Source organism: Mustela nivalis (genome assembly GCF_964662115.1).
Source record: "Mustela nivalis genome assembly, chromosome: 8".
Lineage (NCBI taxonomy): Eukaryota > Metazoa > Chordata > Mammalia > Carnivora > Mustelidae > Mustela > Mustela nivalis.
The window spans coordinates 24,603,353-24,619,023 of NC_139027.1; the positions used below are offsets into that span (position 1 = coordinate 24,603,353).

The following is a 15,671-nucleotide window of genomic DNA, read 5'->3' on the forward strand; positions in this document are numbered from 1 at the left end:
GAAAAAAGCTGAGTTAAAAGCACAGGCCCCAGGGCAGGGGAGGGGCTTGTGGCTTTGCTCCTGGCTCAGTAAGACGCTCAATTTGCTTATTCTGTTTTCTCTGCCTGGAACACCCCGTCCTCCTTTTATTCCTGATTTCAAAACTTCTAATGCTTCTTCCAGGAAGCCTTCCTAGACTGCCCAGATTGAATCAGGTGCTTCTTCTGGGCCCTCCGTTGATGCCTGATCATACATTATAAACTCTCTTCTCACTTAGAGTGCAAACTCCTTGAGGGTAGAGACTGTCTTTCATCCCCTGGGCCATCCCTGTGCTCCCTGAGCCTTGCATGGTGCCTAACACGATAGGACCCAATACAACAAATTGAATAAATGATGAATCGAAATGGTGAATGGATGGGGAACCTGTTCAATCCAGTGAACAGATACCTTATCTAGGCTCCCGGGCCCAGGAGGCAAGTTGGGAAACCTGCTCCAGCCCAAGGCTCAGAATCATGGCCACCCTCTTCCTCGTTATGCGGCCTTTGCAGAATCCTGCTCTAGTACAAGTGGAGGAGAAAGGGAGCCCCGTGACTAGCCTCTGTGGAATTTCCCCAATGATCTCCTCCACGCCCACCTCCCAGGGCCACCCCATCCCAGAGCAGGAGGACACCTCAGGAAGAGAAACACTAAGGCAGGAGACCCCTGGAGGTCTCCAAACCATGTGAGTGTTCTTTAGACCGAGAGAGGGCTCAACTCCAGCCGACCTGTACCCCCAAATTGGGGCAGTCTGAGTCTTTCCTCTGGAGGGCAGTGCCTCGTTCTCTTAGCCCATTCCCGACTTGGGCTCTGGCCCTGCCCTAACCCCCACCACGCCCCATTTGCCATGCCCCCTCCTAGGTGGCGTCTGAAGGCCCCTACCTTGGAAGGCATTCTCAATCTCCTCCATGGTGGGCTCAGGCTGGTTCCGAAGCAGCGTGTACATGCTCATAACAATGCCGGGCGTGCAGAACCCGCACTGGGAGCCGTGGCTTTTGGAGATTCTCTCCTAAAATGGACAGAGGACATAGACCCACATGCTGGCAGATGCTCTCTCAGGCTCTCTGGATGACCCACAGGAAGCCCCAGCATGCCAGCAGGGAGGATGGGCGAGCAGTCCCTGCACGAAGTCGGTCCTCGGCCCAGGGGTGGCCTTGGCCAGCCACCAAGCCTCTCCGGGGCCATGGGTACCTCGCCTGCACGATGAGGGCCACCCTGGTACTTATCTCTGGAGCCGTGGTAAGGATTTAATGAGATAAGTAACGTTAAACTCCTAACATTATTCTATCTGGCACATAGCAGGTGGTCAACCAACTTTGGTCATTCATAGGAAAGTCTCGTCGAAGAACAGTGACCATTAACACCAGAAGGGCTTCTCACCCTCCATTCTCTGCACTGAACAGTGGAGGAAGGAGGCCCAGAGATTTAAGAGATTGAACCAAGAACACGCAGAGTGAAAGGAAGAGCAGTCTCACGTTCTTTTTATATTCTAGCCTGCAATCCAACAAACCAGCATTTATTAAGAAATAAATGAACGTTTGTTTTTTCCCCAAACTAGAATATCACTACATTCTTAAATGAAGGCAATGCCAGGAATCCATGGGAACATAAGAATCTGGAAATGTACCATATAGAATTTGTTATATGCATTGAATGTCACAGAATTCTCCTTTAAACTCTGCCAGATTTTTCGTACGAGGAGATTCACCATGTCCACATTATTATTATTATTGTTATTATTACTATTATTTTGTCTCCTGGGAGTTTCTCTTGGTACTTAAGTAAAATTACTGAAGTATTGTATTTCCAGTGCCTAGGATATACAAATGTTCCTCCACTTTATAAATATTTACTGTGCCAGGTGTGGTAAGGGCACTGGAAACAGAGCAATGAAGAAGAGAGACAAGATCTCCAGTCTCGTGAAGTTAGGAGGAGAAATACTGACAAAAGAAACAGGAAAATTCCAGGTGGAGATCAATGTTTTGTAGAGATTTAGTAGAGGCTGATGGGACCCGGAGTGACCAGTGGGCCTTTGGGAGTGCTCCGAAACAGCCTCTCTGAAGAGGTGTCTTTTAAGTTGAATTTAATAATATGACTTGAACCAGGGAAGAGTATATATGATCTAATTATGTGAGTTAAGAATCACCCCAGGGGGGGCCTGGGTGGCTCAGTGGGTTAAGGGTCCGACTCTTGATTTTGACTCAGGCCACAATCTCAGGGTCATGAGATCGAGCCCCATGTCAGGCTCTGCGCTGAGCACGAAGCCTGCTTAAGATTCTCGCTCTCCCTTTCCCTCCGCCCTGCCCTGCTCTCTCTCCCTCTCCCTCTCTGCCTCTAATTCTCTCTCTCCTTCTCTCTGCCTGATTCTCTCTCTTCCTCTCTCTCTCTCTGCCTCTGATTCTCTCTCTCCCTCTGCCCCTGCCCTGCTCTCTCCTTCTCTCTTAAAAAAAAAAAATTTAAGTTACTCCAGCTGTGGGTAGGGAATGAATAGGTTACAGGGGACAAGAGTAGAAATGGGGACCAGGACACAATGGTCCATGTAAGAGCGGAGGGTGGCTCAGACCAAGCAGTAAGAGGGTAAAGGAAATGAAGGCTTCGCCGTAGGGTTGGAAGTAAAGTAGACATCGCGTCTGGATGGACTGGGTGTGGTGCAGGAGAGAAAGAACCAAAGGTGACCCCCACATATTTATCTCCGGCAACTGGGCAGATGCTTTCGCCATTGACTCAGATGGAGGAAGACTGGGGGGAAAGGGGAAAAATAGGGTTTGTGAAGTCCGAGATGAGCCATCCTTATAGTGATGTCAAGGAGGCCGTTGGAATTATGAATCTAACCTCTGAGGAGAGGTCAAAGCTGAAGACATAAATGGGAGTGCCGCTGGCCCGTAGATGGGACTGAACTCGCCTGGGCATGGGGGTTGTGCAGACGGCGAGGGGAAGGGGCCCGGCCGGAGCCCCGGGGATGCTGCTGCAATTAGGAACTTGGCAGGCCTAGAGCCGGCCCTGAGTACCAGCCTGGAGGGAGGAAGGTGAGCAAAGCATAGTGTCCTAGAAGCCCCAAGGGAAAAAAACCAATGGACAAGGAGAGGTGGAATCTGGCTCTACAGCTAACGCAGGGTCTAGTAAGCACATGGGGATTAAGAATCTGTACCACTGGAAAGGGAGGGGTTTGGTGGATTCATCAGATACGGTCCCTGTGTTTAAACTCTTCCGTCTTTCATCTGCTTGTTTCCAATTACAAGCCCGAATTCACCCTCTCACCTCTCCCGCAGGTTGGACAAGTTTAGTAATTTCCCCTTTTGCTGCCTAAGAAGTGAAGCATTATGGGCGCTGTGATCTCACATGACTCGTGCCAGCTGCCCTGCCCCTCCCCCGAGAATAAGCAGCTCGCTCAGCCCCAGGCTCTAGCCCAGCACCCACATCAGGTGCCCCAAAAGGCATGATCTGAGCAGCGGGTCTCCTCAAGTGGCCAACGGGCCTGCCTCTGGCACCTTCTGTGACTGTAATGTCTGGAAGACCCCCTGCCTCAGTTTCCCCATACGAGAAGCAATGGAAATGATGGCCTTTCCTTCACACAGTGCTCTGGTCCTGTGTGTTGCCATGTTGCCTAAAAATGTCCTGATTCTTTCCACAAAACCTCAGATTACTGTTTGCTCTTGGTTCTTAATTTCAATCCACTGCCGGGCAGCCTGATACCATCAGAAAAAAAAAAAAAAAAATCTCAGTCCGACACTCAGACGCCTCTGTTCTCTCATTAAGCCCTTACTAACCTCCCTGTTAGTGGGGTAGAGGCCTAGCAGCCCACATCCGTATCCCCTGCAGGGGGCCGTCGAGAGGAGTCATGGGATTACCATTCCAGCAAGCAGGGAGTAGGTGGGCTTTTAATCAAGGGCACAGGGCATCTGAAACCTTGAACCCGAGACAGCAGGGGTTTCCTAAGCACACGCAGGGGTGGGGATGGGAGGTGGGTGAGGCGCTCCCTTGCCCCCCTCCCTCCAGGTCTGGCATAGGCAGCCTGCCCTAGCCACCCGGTCATGCTGACCTCACGGTTCCCTCAGGGTCATGTCATGTCACACCCACGGTGGCCCCAGGAGGGAGCTGCAGGCCTGGGACCCATTTTTCTGCCTCACAGCTGCACCCCTCCCCCCAACCCAGCTTCTTCCCTCCCAGGAGAAGGAGGTGAGGGACGCAGCCCGGCCACAGTGCCTCTTGCCCAGGCAGGGACACTCAGCCTCACAGCCCAGAACAAGTCTGCGGCCCTGGCTTGAGCCACCCTGGCCTCCGGTTACCTGCACGGGATGCAGCCTCGACTTCGTGCTTCCGATCCCTTCCACCGTCGTCACAGCAACATGATGCAAAGAGCAGATGGGGGCCAGGCAGGCGTTGGCAGAAAAGTGGCTGGAGCCCCAGATTAAGGTCATTCTGTGGTCCCCTCGAGCCACCGGAGACTTAGAGGGGCTTTGTCATGACCCCTCCCTCTACGTTACATTCTGGGCTCTTCCCTGGGTGTCCTTGCCTCTCTACCCTGGCCTCTGGGCTAGCAACAAAGGAGGCTCCCCACACCCCGGTGAGGCACGAGCCCCTGCAGGGTCCTGCGGGGCACTGGGCCTCCAAGCTGGAACACGAGGGTCATCCTCAGTCACCTCAGTCACCCCCACCCTGGAGGCTGAGTCAAGAGGAAATTTCTGGCAGGTTCCAAGCCCAGTGCTTGCTTCTCTGCCTGCAAGGTCCTTCCTTAGCCTCTTCAGTTTCAGAACATCCAGTCACGTTTGCCCCCCTGCTCTCACCCCCTTGTCGCCCATCCTCTGTGGGGGAAAAAGCAGGGGACGATCCCCAGGAAACATGAGACACCAGCCCCTCAAACAGAGGTTTTTGATGTCCATTTTTTCTATTCACCATTCATCCATGTATACAAGCAGCACCAGTTTCTGAGTCCAGTCAGATGCCAGGCACTCTGCTGAGGGCCGAGGAAACAAAGGTGAGTGAGATGTTCTTCAATAGCCCACGGTCAACCCAGGAAAATGTGTGAAGCCTGGGTGAAGGTGCAATTTAGACAGCTATGGTAAGTGTTTTAGGAGGGCTGAGCACAGAACACTCTGGGACCAGCACAGACATGGGGTACCTAACCCAGTCCTGGGAAGTCAAGGAAGGCTTCCCAGAGGAGGTGTTATTTTTCCCAGTCCTGAAAAGCGAGCAAGAGCTGGCCAGGTGGTGAAGTCCTAGAAGAAAGGACATTCAAGACCTAAACAACAGCTTATGCAAAGACCAGGAAATGAGTAGGCCAAGAGTGTCAGTAGTCCACAGTTGTCCTTGCAAGGATGGAGTGCTGGGCCCATAGAGAGAGATATCTGGAGAGGAAAGGTGGGGCACACCGTGAGGGGTCCTGAGAACTAAGCAGAGATTGGACTTTACTCCAAAGGCAGTGGAGTCTGACCGAAGGATTTCATAGGACTAGAAATGAGTCTGGGTCTAGAAAGTTCATCTATGCATACACACACACACACACACACACACACACACACACACACACACACACGCAACATGACCCCTGCCTCATAGTCCTTGCATCACTACCAGCCAGTGGGCAAAGGATACACAATCTTGTTCTGGAAACGATCATACTTGGAAAGCATCACGGTGCAAGCCCCACAGCCGCCTTCGCCACAGCCCAGCTTGGTCCCGCTTAGCCTCACTGGGTGGTCGAGGGTTAAGGAACACAAATTCATAGAAGGATCTTTGCTGGGCTGTTGGGAAGTGCATGCGCACAGCTGTAAGTATAGAGTCATCCATTGGCACACACAGGCTCGGGCCCCTCAACCCAGGGAGGCTGCAGATCCACATGGTCCCCTCATCCCGGAATTCTGCACTGTGACCTGGAAGGTGGAGAATGGGACCATCTCCACTGCACAGATGAGGAAAAGCATCAGGGTCCCATCAGACAGCACTCAAGTATTCTCCAGGACTGGAGTCCTACTGCTCTCCAATCCTGGAGATGTTTCTTGGCATCAAGAGCTTCCTGGTCTGGTCTTAGGGGATCCCAACCCTATGGTCTCACTGTGCAGGGGTATCAGGGGGATCAGTCACCTCAAAGGCTGAGCACATGGGCAACCCTCATATCACCACAGCTGGGTGTACAATGAAGCCACTCGGGCCAGACAGAGACATTGATCTGTTCTGGGACCCATTGAGTCCTGCTTGTCACCTTGAATCTTTTGGGTTGGTGAAGTTCAGGAACCAAAGTTAGAGTTGGACCAAGGGCTTTTGAATATCTTCCCATAGGATATGTGACCAGAAATGAATATAATCTTTGAGGTTGGGAGCCAGGAGTAGCAACATCTCTTACATGTACTTGCAGAAGTAGTCTGATAACTTTGAGTCTGCTAGTGTGCCTAAGTACTAGGCTATTCTAGAGAGCAGCACTGACCATGGCCCTTTTCCCTGAGACACATGGGCTCCATGGCTGCATTTCCTGCAGGCTGTAGGCCTCTGAGCCGTCCAGCTCTCTGCCGAAGGTGGAGGTCATTATCACTGGTCGCTTCCCTCATTTGCAAGATGAAATGAAACTTCATCACGAATTCTAGGCAGCCATTCATGGTCTGATCATTCAGTCATTTAAGTAATATTTATTTCTTACCTTTAATATGCTGGACATTAGTCTCTTTAAACATATAGCATCTTATACTTGAAAAAGACTTATACCCATGGACCCAGTTGATTTTCACAATAATTTCATGAGCAGGGGAGTCAGGAGCTGCTGTTTCTCCACAGATTAAAACAAAACAAAGAAAACTGGGACCCAGGAGGTAAGGTGGGCCCAGAAAGGCAACACGGTCACTCAGATCACCTTGTGTGAGGGCCCAGACACGATCATCCGACTCCAGATTTGCAGACTCCTCCCTTCACCATGTGGCTCCCTCTTCTAAAACACAACTGGGAAGAGCTCTCTATACCCTAAGTTATTCCTCTGACTCCTCAGAATCTATGCAATGAGCAATAATTCAGACAACTTAATAGTCCAAAGTCTACCAGAATCTTCCAGCTGGGGGATTTTTTTTTTTCAGAAGGCAGAATAGCAGTCAAGCCTGGGGTTTTCCTCTTTCCCAGAACTCTCAGAAATGAACTCTCATGGCGGTCAGCCAAAAGCCACCCAACCTTCACTTCTGTGAAAACTTTCAGTTTCAGATTTCATTTGAGATTTAACCTTCAAACTAGCAACTGCCATGATTAGGAATATCTGAGGCTCTGGGGCCTTCAAAACTTCATCAGAAAACTAGCATTGGTGTCCACAATGTCTGAAAATGTGCCTGTCTCCTCAGACCACCCCTCCCCCCCGCCAGGTACAGGGGCTGGCAGTGGAGTTCTGTGCAGCCTCCTGATCCTACTGAGTCATTTCACCAGGTTCATGGGCCGTGAAACTCCAGACTCACCCTCTCTCAATGGAAAATCTAGGACAAAGTACGCTGGAGCTCGACATCATCTGATAAGAAGTACGTGAACCAGAGGGAAGGCTGTGGACTTCAGGCTTGCTTCTGTGGGTACGGCAACTACACTCTGCTGTCCTGGAACAGGGCACCTGAATGAGCCACTGGACATTCCTGACTCCAGGAGTGAGGGGGATTAGTTAGCAGAAGTTGGGATGAGCGACATCCCAACAACCAACCCTGAAGAGTTTCCAGCATGACTAGAACGTTAAGAGCATGCCTCTAGGTTTCAGTCAAGCTCTGCCAGGATTGGCCCAGAATAGACGAGCAAGAAGCAGGTCCCTTCTCATGTGTCAAACTCACTTCCTCCTCTGTCAGAGGCACTGCTATGGGGATCAATGAGCCCACCTATGGAAATCACCTTGAACTCTATCTATGTACAGTAAGTGCTCAGGAATCCCCTGTCCCTTGCCTCTCAGTGTGCCATCTCCACAGTGGATGGCACTTCACACACTTCCCCACTCTGGAATCCTTTCTCAAAAAAACACACCTTCCTCTGACATTCCTTCCACCTTCACAGAACTGGAAAGATTCTCTGGAAAGCCTCAGTGAAGATCTCCTGAGGGAGGCCAACTCCTCCTGAGGGGAACGGCCACACAGTTCACCAGGGCCAATGAGGGCCTTTCACAGATACTCTTTTTACAGGCTCAGGATTAAACCCTAGCATCACTAGAGTCTTACCTGGAAGAAATCCTAAGAAACATCAAAAATAATCCTCTCATTTGACAGTCGATAATTTTATACCTGGAGAGCTCAAAATAGGTCCCAGGGTCAAACAACTGCTGAGTGACAGAGCTACAGCTAAGATGCAGGGGTCCAGAGCTCTGTCCTCCACACTTTACTGGATTCCCACAGTCACTAGAAAATAACATAAGGCCTAGAGAATGAACCCTCACTGTCCTGCGCCACACCCTCACCCCAAAGTCAGGATACGTTTTCTTCTCAGGTAGGCCAAAAGGGTTGTTTCTGGATCTGCATTTTTCTCCACCACCTGTAAGAACAAAACAAAAGAAAAATGTATCCTAGGTATACTTAGCCACTGCCTCACCCAAGAGTTTGTCGAGTTAATAGGGATGTGCCCAATATATCATGAAAATGAAGGTCTTGGGGCGCCTGGATGGCTCAGTCAGTTAAGCATCTGTCTTTGGCTCAGATAATGATCTCAGGATCCTGGGATCAAGTCCCTCATTGGACTTTCTGCTCAATGGGAAGCCTGCCTCTCCTTCTCCCTCTGCCTGCTGCTCTGCCTACTTGTGCTCTCTCCCTTTCTGTCAAATAAGTGGCAGCCGCAGATCCCCATCTGTGCCCCAGGCATGTAGCATCTCAGAGAGTAGAGGGCCAGTCTGTTGGCCTGTGCTGCCAGTCATTGGCTCTGATAGCCAGCCCAATGCCAACAACATAACACATATCAGACATGGAGAAGAAATCTCAACCCAAAAGTCCACAAATGGTTTATTCAATAAGATAGAAAAGTTATCTATAAAGTGAGGTGCCAGTTTCTGATGCAAAGAGTCAAAGGAAATCCACAAAAACCTGCATTACTACTCCTACCCATCCTATGTTATGAAGGTAATAGGGTTTGGGTGACTGGGATGGTTAAGGAGAGAGAATATGTGACAAGAGTTTCTCTAGAGAGAGTGACACTATGAATCTTACATTTTCCTAAGGTTGAGGAGAGGAGGTATCTGCCTCATGCCTCAAACTTCATGAGGGGGCTTCCATAGCTCTACACAGGAAGCTAATATACAGCCTTTGTGAGATGGAGGATATGGTCGTCTGGCATATCTGAAAGCTAGAGATAGGCTTACCAGAGAAGCTGAAGAAGAAATGGCAGTGTTGGGATCGGTGTGCACTCCCAGAGTCTGGGAGGGCAGAGGATGTGAAGTGTTGGCTGTGGACCTGGTGTAGGTCATGCAAGAGAGAGTGAGCTGGTGTGGAGGTGTTTAAATCATCCCCCAAGCACTGACTATGGAAGGCTTTGGACCTCCAATAGGGTCTATACAGAGGAGCTCCCACAACTGGAGGCTAAGGAAGGGCCATGGGCCAGAGAAAAGCACATGCCCCATGTCATGAGACTTACAATGGAATGTTCCCAGTGGTGGGAAGCCATCTTCCACCAGGACTGACTTAATGAGAAATTTCTTCTAACCCCACCTCTCTATCCTGAACTGAGGCTGTGTATAGAAACTTAGAAATGACCATAGGATTTTTTACTGATTAAGAGCAATCCAAGAAGCCATAAAACTGCCAGAATTCGCCCCCTGAAAAAAAAGTTTAAGGGAAAGCGGAAAATCAAATTAGTTTCCTTTCATTAAAACACCCCACAAGTCCAGTTTGTTCAAAGTCCTAGTTACAAAGTTCACACAGGAAGCTATTTCTTTTCTCTTGGAGAACTCATAAATGCACAAATAAAGATCCCTATCACTTTGCTTGGAAATGACAGGAAGAGCCTCTTAGCTTACTGCCTTCCCCCTGAGCTATGCCTTCCTCATCTTCCAGCTCAGCTTCCATCACATCCATCCCCTGCTCTGTGCCTCCCGTGACTTCCCACGTATGCCAGGTAACATTCAAGTTCCCTGGGCTATCTTCCAAGGCCCTTTCTCATATGTCTGCAATCTTCATTTTCAGCCTTTTCCCCTCCTATTTCCATATGAACCTGGTCTTCACATCCCAGAGAAAATACAATGTATACCTCTGACTCCGTGCCTTCAACTATTCCATTCTTCTTCCACCTGCATTTTGACTTACAAGACCCCAAACACTTCCCCAGCAAAGGCTGTTATATCATCTCAGCCATGAGTGGTCCAACCTTCCTTGCATTCCTACAGAGAATGGCTATGCTACTCTCACAGCATGGCTGCAGGGTTGGCCCAGCAAACACCATGGAACCCTCTCTGAACAGTACGCCAACGGGTATTCCAGAGGACAGACATTTTGTGGGGATATGAGCTTAGGAAATGCTGGGTTCAGCATATTGTTCTGATAAGATTTAAGCATCAAAACCAATAATATCTCTAATGGATTATAACCCATTAAATAAGATTAAAACTTATGAGTCCAAAGTGATACCTAATAAATAAACAAATTGGAGAGATGAGTAAGTTCATTCTGATGGAGGAATGCCAACTAATGAATCCAGTTAGCCATCTTGCAATCAGCACAGTAAATGAGCCAGTCTAGAATTATCCATGGGTGCTAAAACTAGTAGGTGAGAGTTTGATGATCAAGGTATTCACATAGACTCAAAGGATCTTCTTACAGATTATTTGCTAACTATAAAGGATATTAAATTTATCTTGCAGTAGAGAAAACTGACAGATGCCACCTTAACCAAGTGGTCAAAATTCACATTCCAAATAATGGCGGAACCTGACCTCACATGTATCCCGATGTAATGTACTGAGAAACACTTACCACTTCTCTGGCATTCCTGCCCAAAATTCAGACTCTGAATATAATTATAAAAAAGCATAACAAAAACTCAAAATGAAAGACATTCTAAGAAATAATGGCCTATTCTCTTCATAAACATCAATGTCCCAAAAGACAAGGAAAGGTAAAGTGCCATTCCAGTTTAAAGGAAACTTCAGAGACACAGCAACTGAATAAATAGTATGACCCTGAGTCCCAGGCTTGGGAGAAAAGTTATCAATGACATCATTGGGGAAACTGGAAAATGTTGCAGAAGGGCTATAGATTAGGTAATAGTATTATATAAACACTTTATTTCCTGATTTTTATAGAGACTACTTCTATAAGAATGTTGTACTTTTGGTTTAAGGGTTAGAAGGGCATGATGTTGGAAATTTACCCTCAAATGGTTCAGAAAGAAAATTTTATACTTTGTGTATTTATTTCTATTAATTTTATACATAAATAAATATGTAACATTATGTAGGTACTTATATACATCTATATATCTACATATATACCTATACACATATCCATATATGTCTTATGCACGCGCTTATCCCATAAACACCTATTCGTTGTATGTGTGTGTGTGTGTGTGTACAGGGAGAGAGAGAATGAAGGAGATAATGATAAAGCAGATGTGATAAAATGTGAACAGTTGGTAAAGGTGTGTAGCCTATTGAGTGTTTCTTTGTATGCTTTGTACAACATTTTTGTACACTTAAAATAATTTCAAAACGCAAAAAAAAATTTTAAATAATTCTCTTCAGTAGAGGATTTCCAATGGCATTTAATACTTGTGCATTCATTCTGTCCTCATTAATTGGACGCCTGCTGGATGCCAACACTGTGCTAAGTGGTTGAAGAATATCTGAAAAGAGAGGGCACATGGGTGGCTCAGTCAGTTAAAACTCATGGTTTCAGGTCATGATCTCACGGGTCGTGGGATGGAGCCCCGTGTCCAGCTCCACACTCAGAGGGGAATCTGCTGGACAGTCTCTCCCTCTGCCCCTCCCCCCACTCTCACATGTGCACATTCTCTCTCTCTCTCCCCCCTCTCCCTGTAAAATAAATAAACATTTAAAAGAAGAATATCTGAAAAGAGCATTTTGTGGGCCTAGTTTTCTGTAAAATACATTTTGTAACATATTACTTTGCCTAATTATAATCCCTCTCTTTAACTGGTCCCTAAGGTCCCGAGGGGCAGGTGCCTGGCCTTTTCTCAGAGACTATACTCACCCAGTGCCAATGTACCCCACAGGCACAGGCCTGGCAGGAGCTCGTAATGTGAGTGAGTGAGTCAAAGCCACCATGAGGCTCTCTGTAGCTGCCACCTGCTTCTGTGGGAATCACCCCCACCTTTAGCTGTGCCCCTCACACCCAGTCGGCCAGACTCCTCCATGCACCACAGTCTCCACCAAACAGAAAGCTACTGCTGAGATACTCTAGAATCCTGCCCACAAAATGACTGTCACTACAATAACACCAAAATCCTGGGCAGCTCTTTCTTTCCTTCCAATGCTGACTCTAGAACAGAAGACATGGAAACGATCATCATCAAGGCCCATCACCACCACAGAAGCCCCCTGAGGTATTTGATCGTTGGCCTCAGGACCTCTCCAGAACCCCAGTCAGCAGAGACAGAGTCCTGGACAGACTGAAACAGGGAGAATAAGAGAATAAGGCCTACAATGAAGAGTGAGTCACCCATTCCAACAGCTTCTTTGGTAACTTCTCTGCACAATATCCGGTAACAAAAGATCTAGATCTAGCAAGATCTTGGAAATAGAAACGGGAACGCACGTACTCACAGCCACCTTGATCTGACTGGGGATTCCTGCTTGGTCTTGTGTGCAAAGCATGGCTTTTACTCATCATCACTTCTTAGATTGCCTCTCCACCTTTCTAGCACTTTCTCAAGAGGCTACAGGCTTATGGTTTCAGAGCAACTGACACTAGAAAAACTTAACAGAGATAATGGGTTTGATATGATGATACCATCTAAAAATGTTAAATTGCTTTCCTGAAGTGGATCCGAGATACAGGAGGAAACAACCCCGCCAGGCCAGATTTCCCTCGAAACATGCCTTTTCGTGTCCAGTGCGTCACAGCACACCATCCCTAAGGAAGAGCATGACCTCGTCCTGTCCCATACGAATTGATGGCATGGTAAATAGGAGAATCTTGGAATAAGATGTGGCCCTGGAAGTCATTGAATCCAGCTGCTCACTCAATATAAAAACCATTTAGAAAAATTCCACCGAAGATGCTTCGTGTAAGGAATACTTCTAGAAAGTCAATTCAACCATTTCTTGGATCTCTCCGAGGCAATCGCTGAATGCAGCAAAGTTGTTGGAAATGCTGGCTGTAAAATTTCACAACCACCAACAGGGAAGCTGTGCCCTACCTCTTGGTTTGCTGCCAGATGCCAACCCTCAAAAGAAATTGACATGGAGAGACACACGGAACCTGGAAAAACATGGCTGACCCCACCCTCAGCACCTCCCGGTGGCACGCCTCACATTGAACACAGAAGCACTGATTGAACTTCAGAGCACTGATGTTGCCGTAGCTCACAGAATTCCCTTGCTAGTCACCCAGACACATCCTGACCATTTAAGCACCAGATGCCCCATGAAGCTCATTTTAGCTCTTGAGAATTACCTCAAACGTTGCTTAATTTCTCAACTCAAAAACACCAGTAAAGCAAAACAAAGAAAATTATCCTTCTTTGAGGGCCCCTTGGCACAGTCACCCCTCACACTCTCCACATGGCCATTTGCAAGATAGGACTACGGCTGTCCTTTCACTGTCCCTTTCATTCCTGACCTGGGAGCTGGAGCAGACTGGAGCATCTCAGCAGGGCTCGAGGGAGGGGGATGGGGACAATGCAATAATGCTTGCACGCTCCCTCCCAGCTCCTGTGGTGAAATTTGCAAGGATTCGAACCCTTGCAGGGCCTGGAGGACTGGTCTCCATGTCTGAAGTCCCCTTCTGCTCAACACCCCACCCCCCACGCTCCCATGTCCCTGCCTACCAACAAAGTTCATCCGAGTGGGCAATTTTTATCAAAATATTTATATAAAATTTTTATAAAATTTATGAAATTTTATAAAATTTATATAAAATATTTTATTAAAAATATAAAATATTTATATGCAGTATTAAGTGGAGGGAGGGGGAGAAACATGCCCCTTATGAAAAAGAAAAAAAAAAATCGTGGCTTGCCCCAAGATGTTAGTAATGTCCTCCTACAAGCTAGTTGTCACATTAGCCTTGAAATGCCAGAATCAAACACTATGTCTCTCTCACACCCTGGTATTAGCAAGAAAACAAGTTCCTGTTCCTTCTCTCAGCAAAGAGAACAACAAAAACCAGAGGACAAATTGGATTAAACACAGAAATAGAGGCATGGTCGGTGACCTCCAGTCTCGTGACCCTGTGCCCCTGCCTTGGCTTTGGGTCAGGGTCTCTGCTGCTGCACACCGAGTGGGAATTCAAGCCTCTCTTCTCGCTTGCCTCCCCGGACATGCCTTTGCCCCTGGAGCATCCTATGTTCCAGGTCTGAGAAGGGTTTCTTCCCCCAGTGTTACCCAAAATGCAGCAACGACTTTGGAGGGAGGGAGAGAAGAGACGGGGAATGAGTGAGAGAGGAGAGAAAGAGAAAGAACAGAGCCAGCGTCTTCCAAAGAACAAACATCAGGCCCTGGGAGGGCAGCAGAGAAGTCGGACCTGAGGCCAGCTCCTTCTTACCTTCTTGCCATTCACAAAGAAAACCAACTCATCTGCTGTCATTGTTACAGGTGGGGGTCCCCGAACTCCAGCTCTTCACTCCCAGAAGGCACTGACACACCGCCTGGCTCAGCAGCTTGAAAAACTACACCTCCCCCCAAAAAATGAAACTTGGCCAGCCAATAGGAGAAAAGCAGCCTAGAGCTCCAGGGCACCGGGAGGGCTTGGCAAGAGCCAGCGGTTTATGTAATGAGGAAAACGCAAACAATCTTAGGCAGGAAACCACACCTCCAATAGCTGTGTCAAAGAGCACGGAGGCCCGGGGGAGGGCCGGTGGCCAGGTGACCCATGGTCTTAAGCACCACCCTCCTGGAACCTGCTCCATCGCCCGAAGGAGGAAGGGCCCAAGTCAGAGCCCTGGGATAAAAAGGATTCACACCTTCCCCTCCACACTTGGCATTTTCCCATTCGGGTATACAGCAACCCGGGCTCAGCACTTACACGGACGCCGCATTCTCACACGGCCCGGAGGAGCTGCCACGAGGTCACGAGCCATGGAGCCCAGCGATCCAGAACCAACACCTGGCATCTGACCTTGGCCATGTTGTCTCCAGAACTGCCGTTTTCATCCTGTAGATGGGCCTACGAATGGCACCGAGAGCAGAAGGCAGAGAGACAAATGATATGTTTCCGGAATGTGTTGTAAGTGTGCCAAGAACCACTTCAACTTCAACTACTGTCGTGAATGAAGCACAACAAAAACTATCCTGTTGACACACCATTTCTTTTTTTTTTTAATTTTTTATTTTTTATAAACATATAATATATTTTAATCCCCCAGGGAACAGGTATGTGAATCACCAGGTTTACACACTTCACAGCACTCACCATAGTACATACCCTCCCCAATGTCCATAACCCCACCCCCTTTTCCCCAACCCCCTCCCCCCAGCAACCCTCAGTTTGTTTTGTGAGATTAAGTTTGTTTTGTGAGATCTTGTTTTGTGAGATCACTTATGGTTTATCTCCCTC

The 15,671-nt window shown here is 48.1% G+C and overlaps 1 protein-coding gene across 2 annotated transcripts in view; it reads right to left on the reverse strand.

Annotated features, from left to right (window-relative positions):
- The window catches only part of XDH (xanthine dehydrogenase), a 61,840-nt gene extending 46,890 nt beyond the window's left edge, over nucleotides 1-14,950 (reverse strand). Inside the window, exons 1-5 of one of the 2 annotated variants that reach the window (XM_082745269.1) lie at nucleotides 14,661-14,950; nucleotides 8,427-8,484; nucleotides 5,608-5,704; nucleotides 4,302-4,410; nucleotides 898-1,024 (exon numbers count right to left, since the gene is read on the reverse strand). In XM_082745269.1, coding sequence (XP_082601395.1) covers nucleotides 898-1,024; nucleotides 4,302-4,410; nucleotides 5,608-5,704; nucleotides 8,427-8,484; nucleotides 14,661-14,702 — 433 coding nt within the window. In that variant the 5' untranslated portion in view covers nucleotides 14,703-14,950. The remainder of the gene's footprint in view (nucleotides 1-897; nucleotides 1,025-4,301; nucleotides 4,411-5,607; nucleotides 5,705-8,426; nucleotides 8,485-14,660) is intronic. The other variant, XM_082745270.1, reaches the window with a different exon arrangement.
- Between the last annotated feature and the right edge of the window lie 721 nt (nucleotides 14,951-15,671).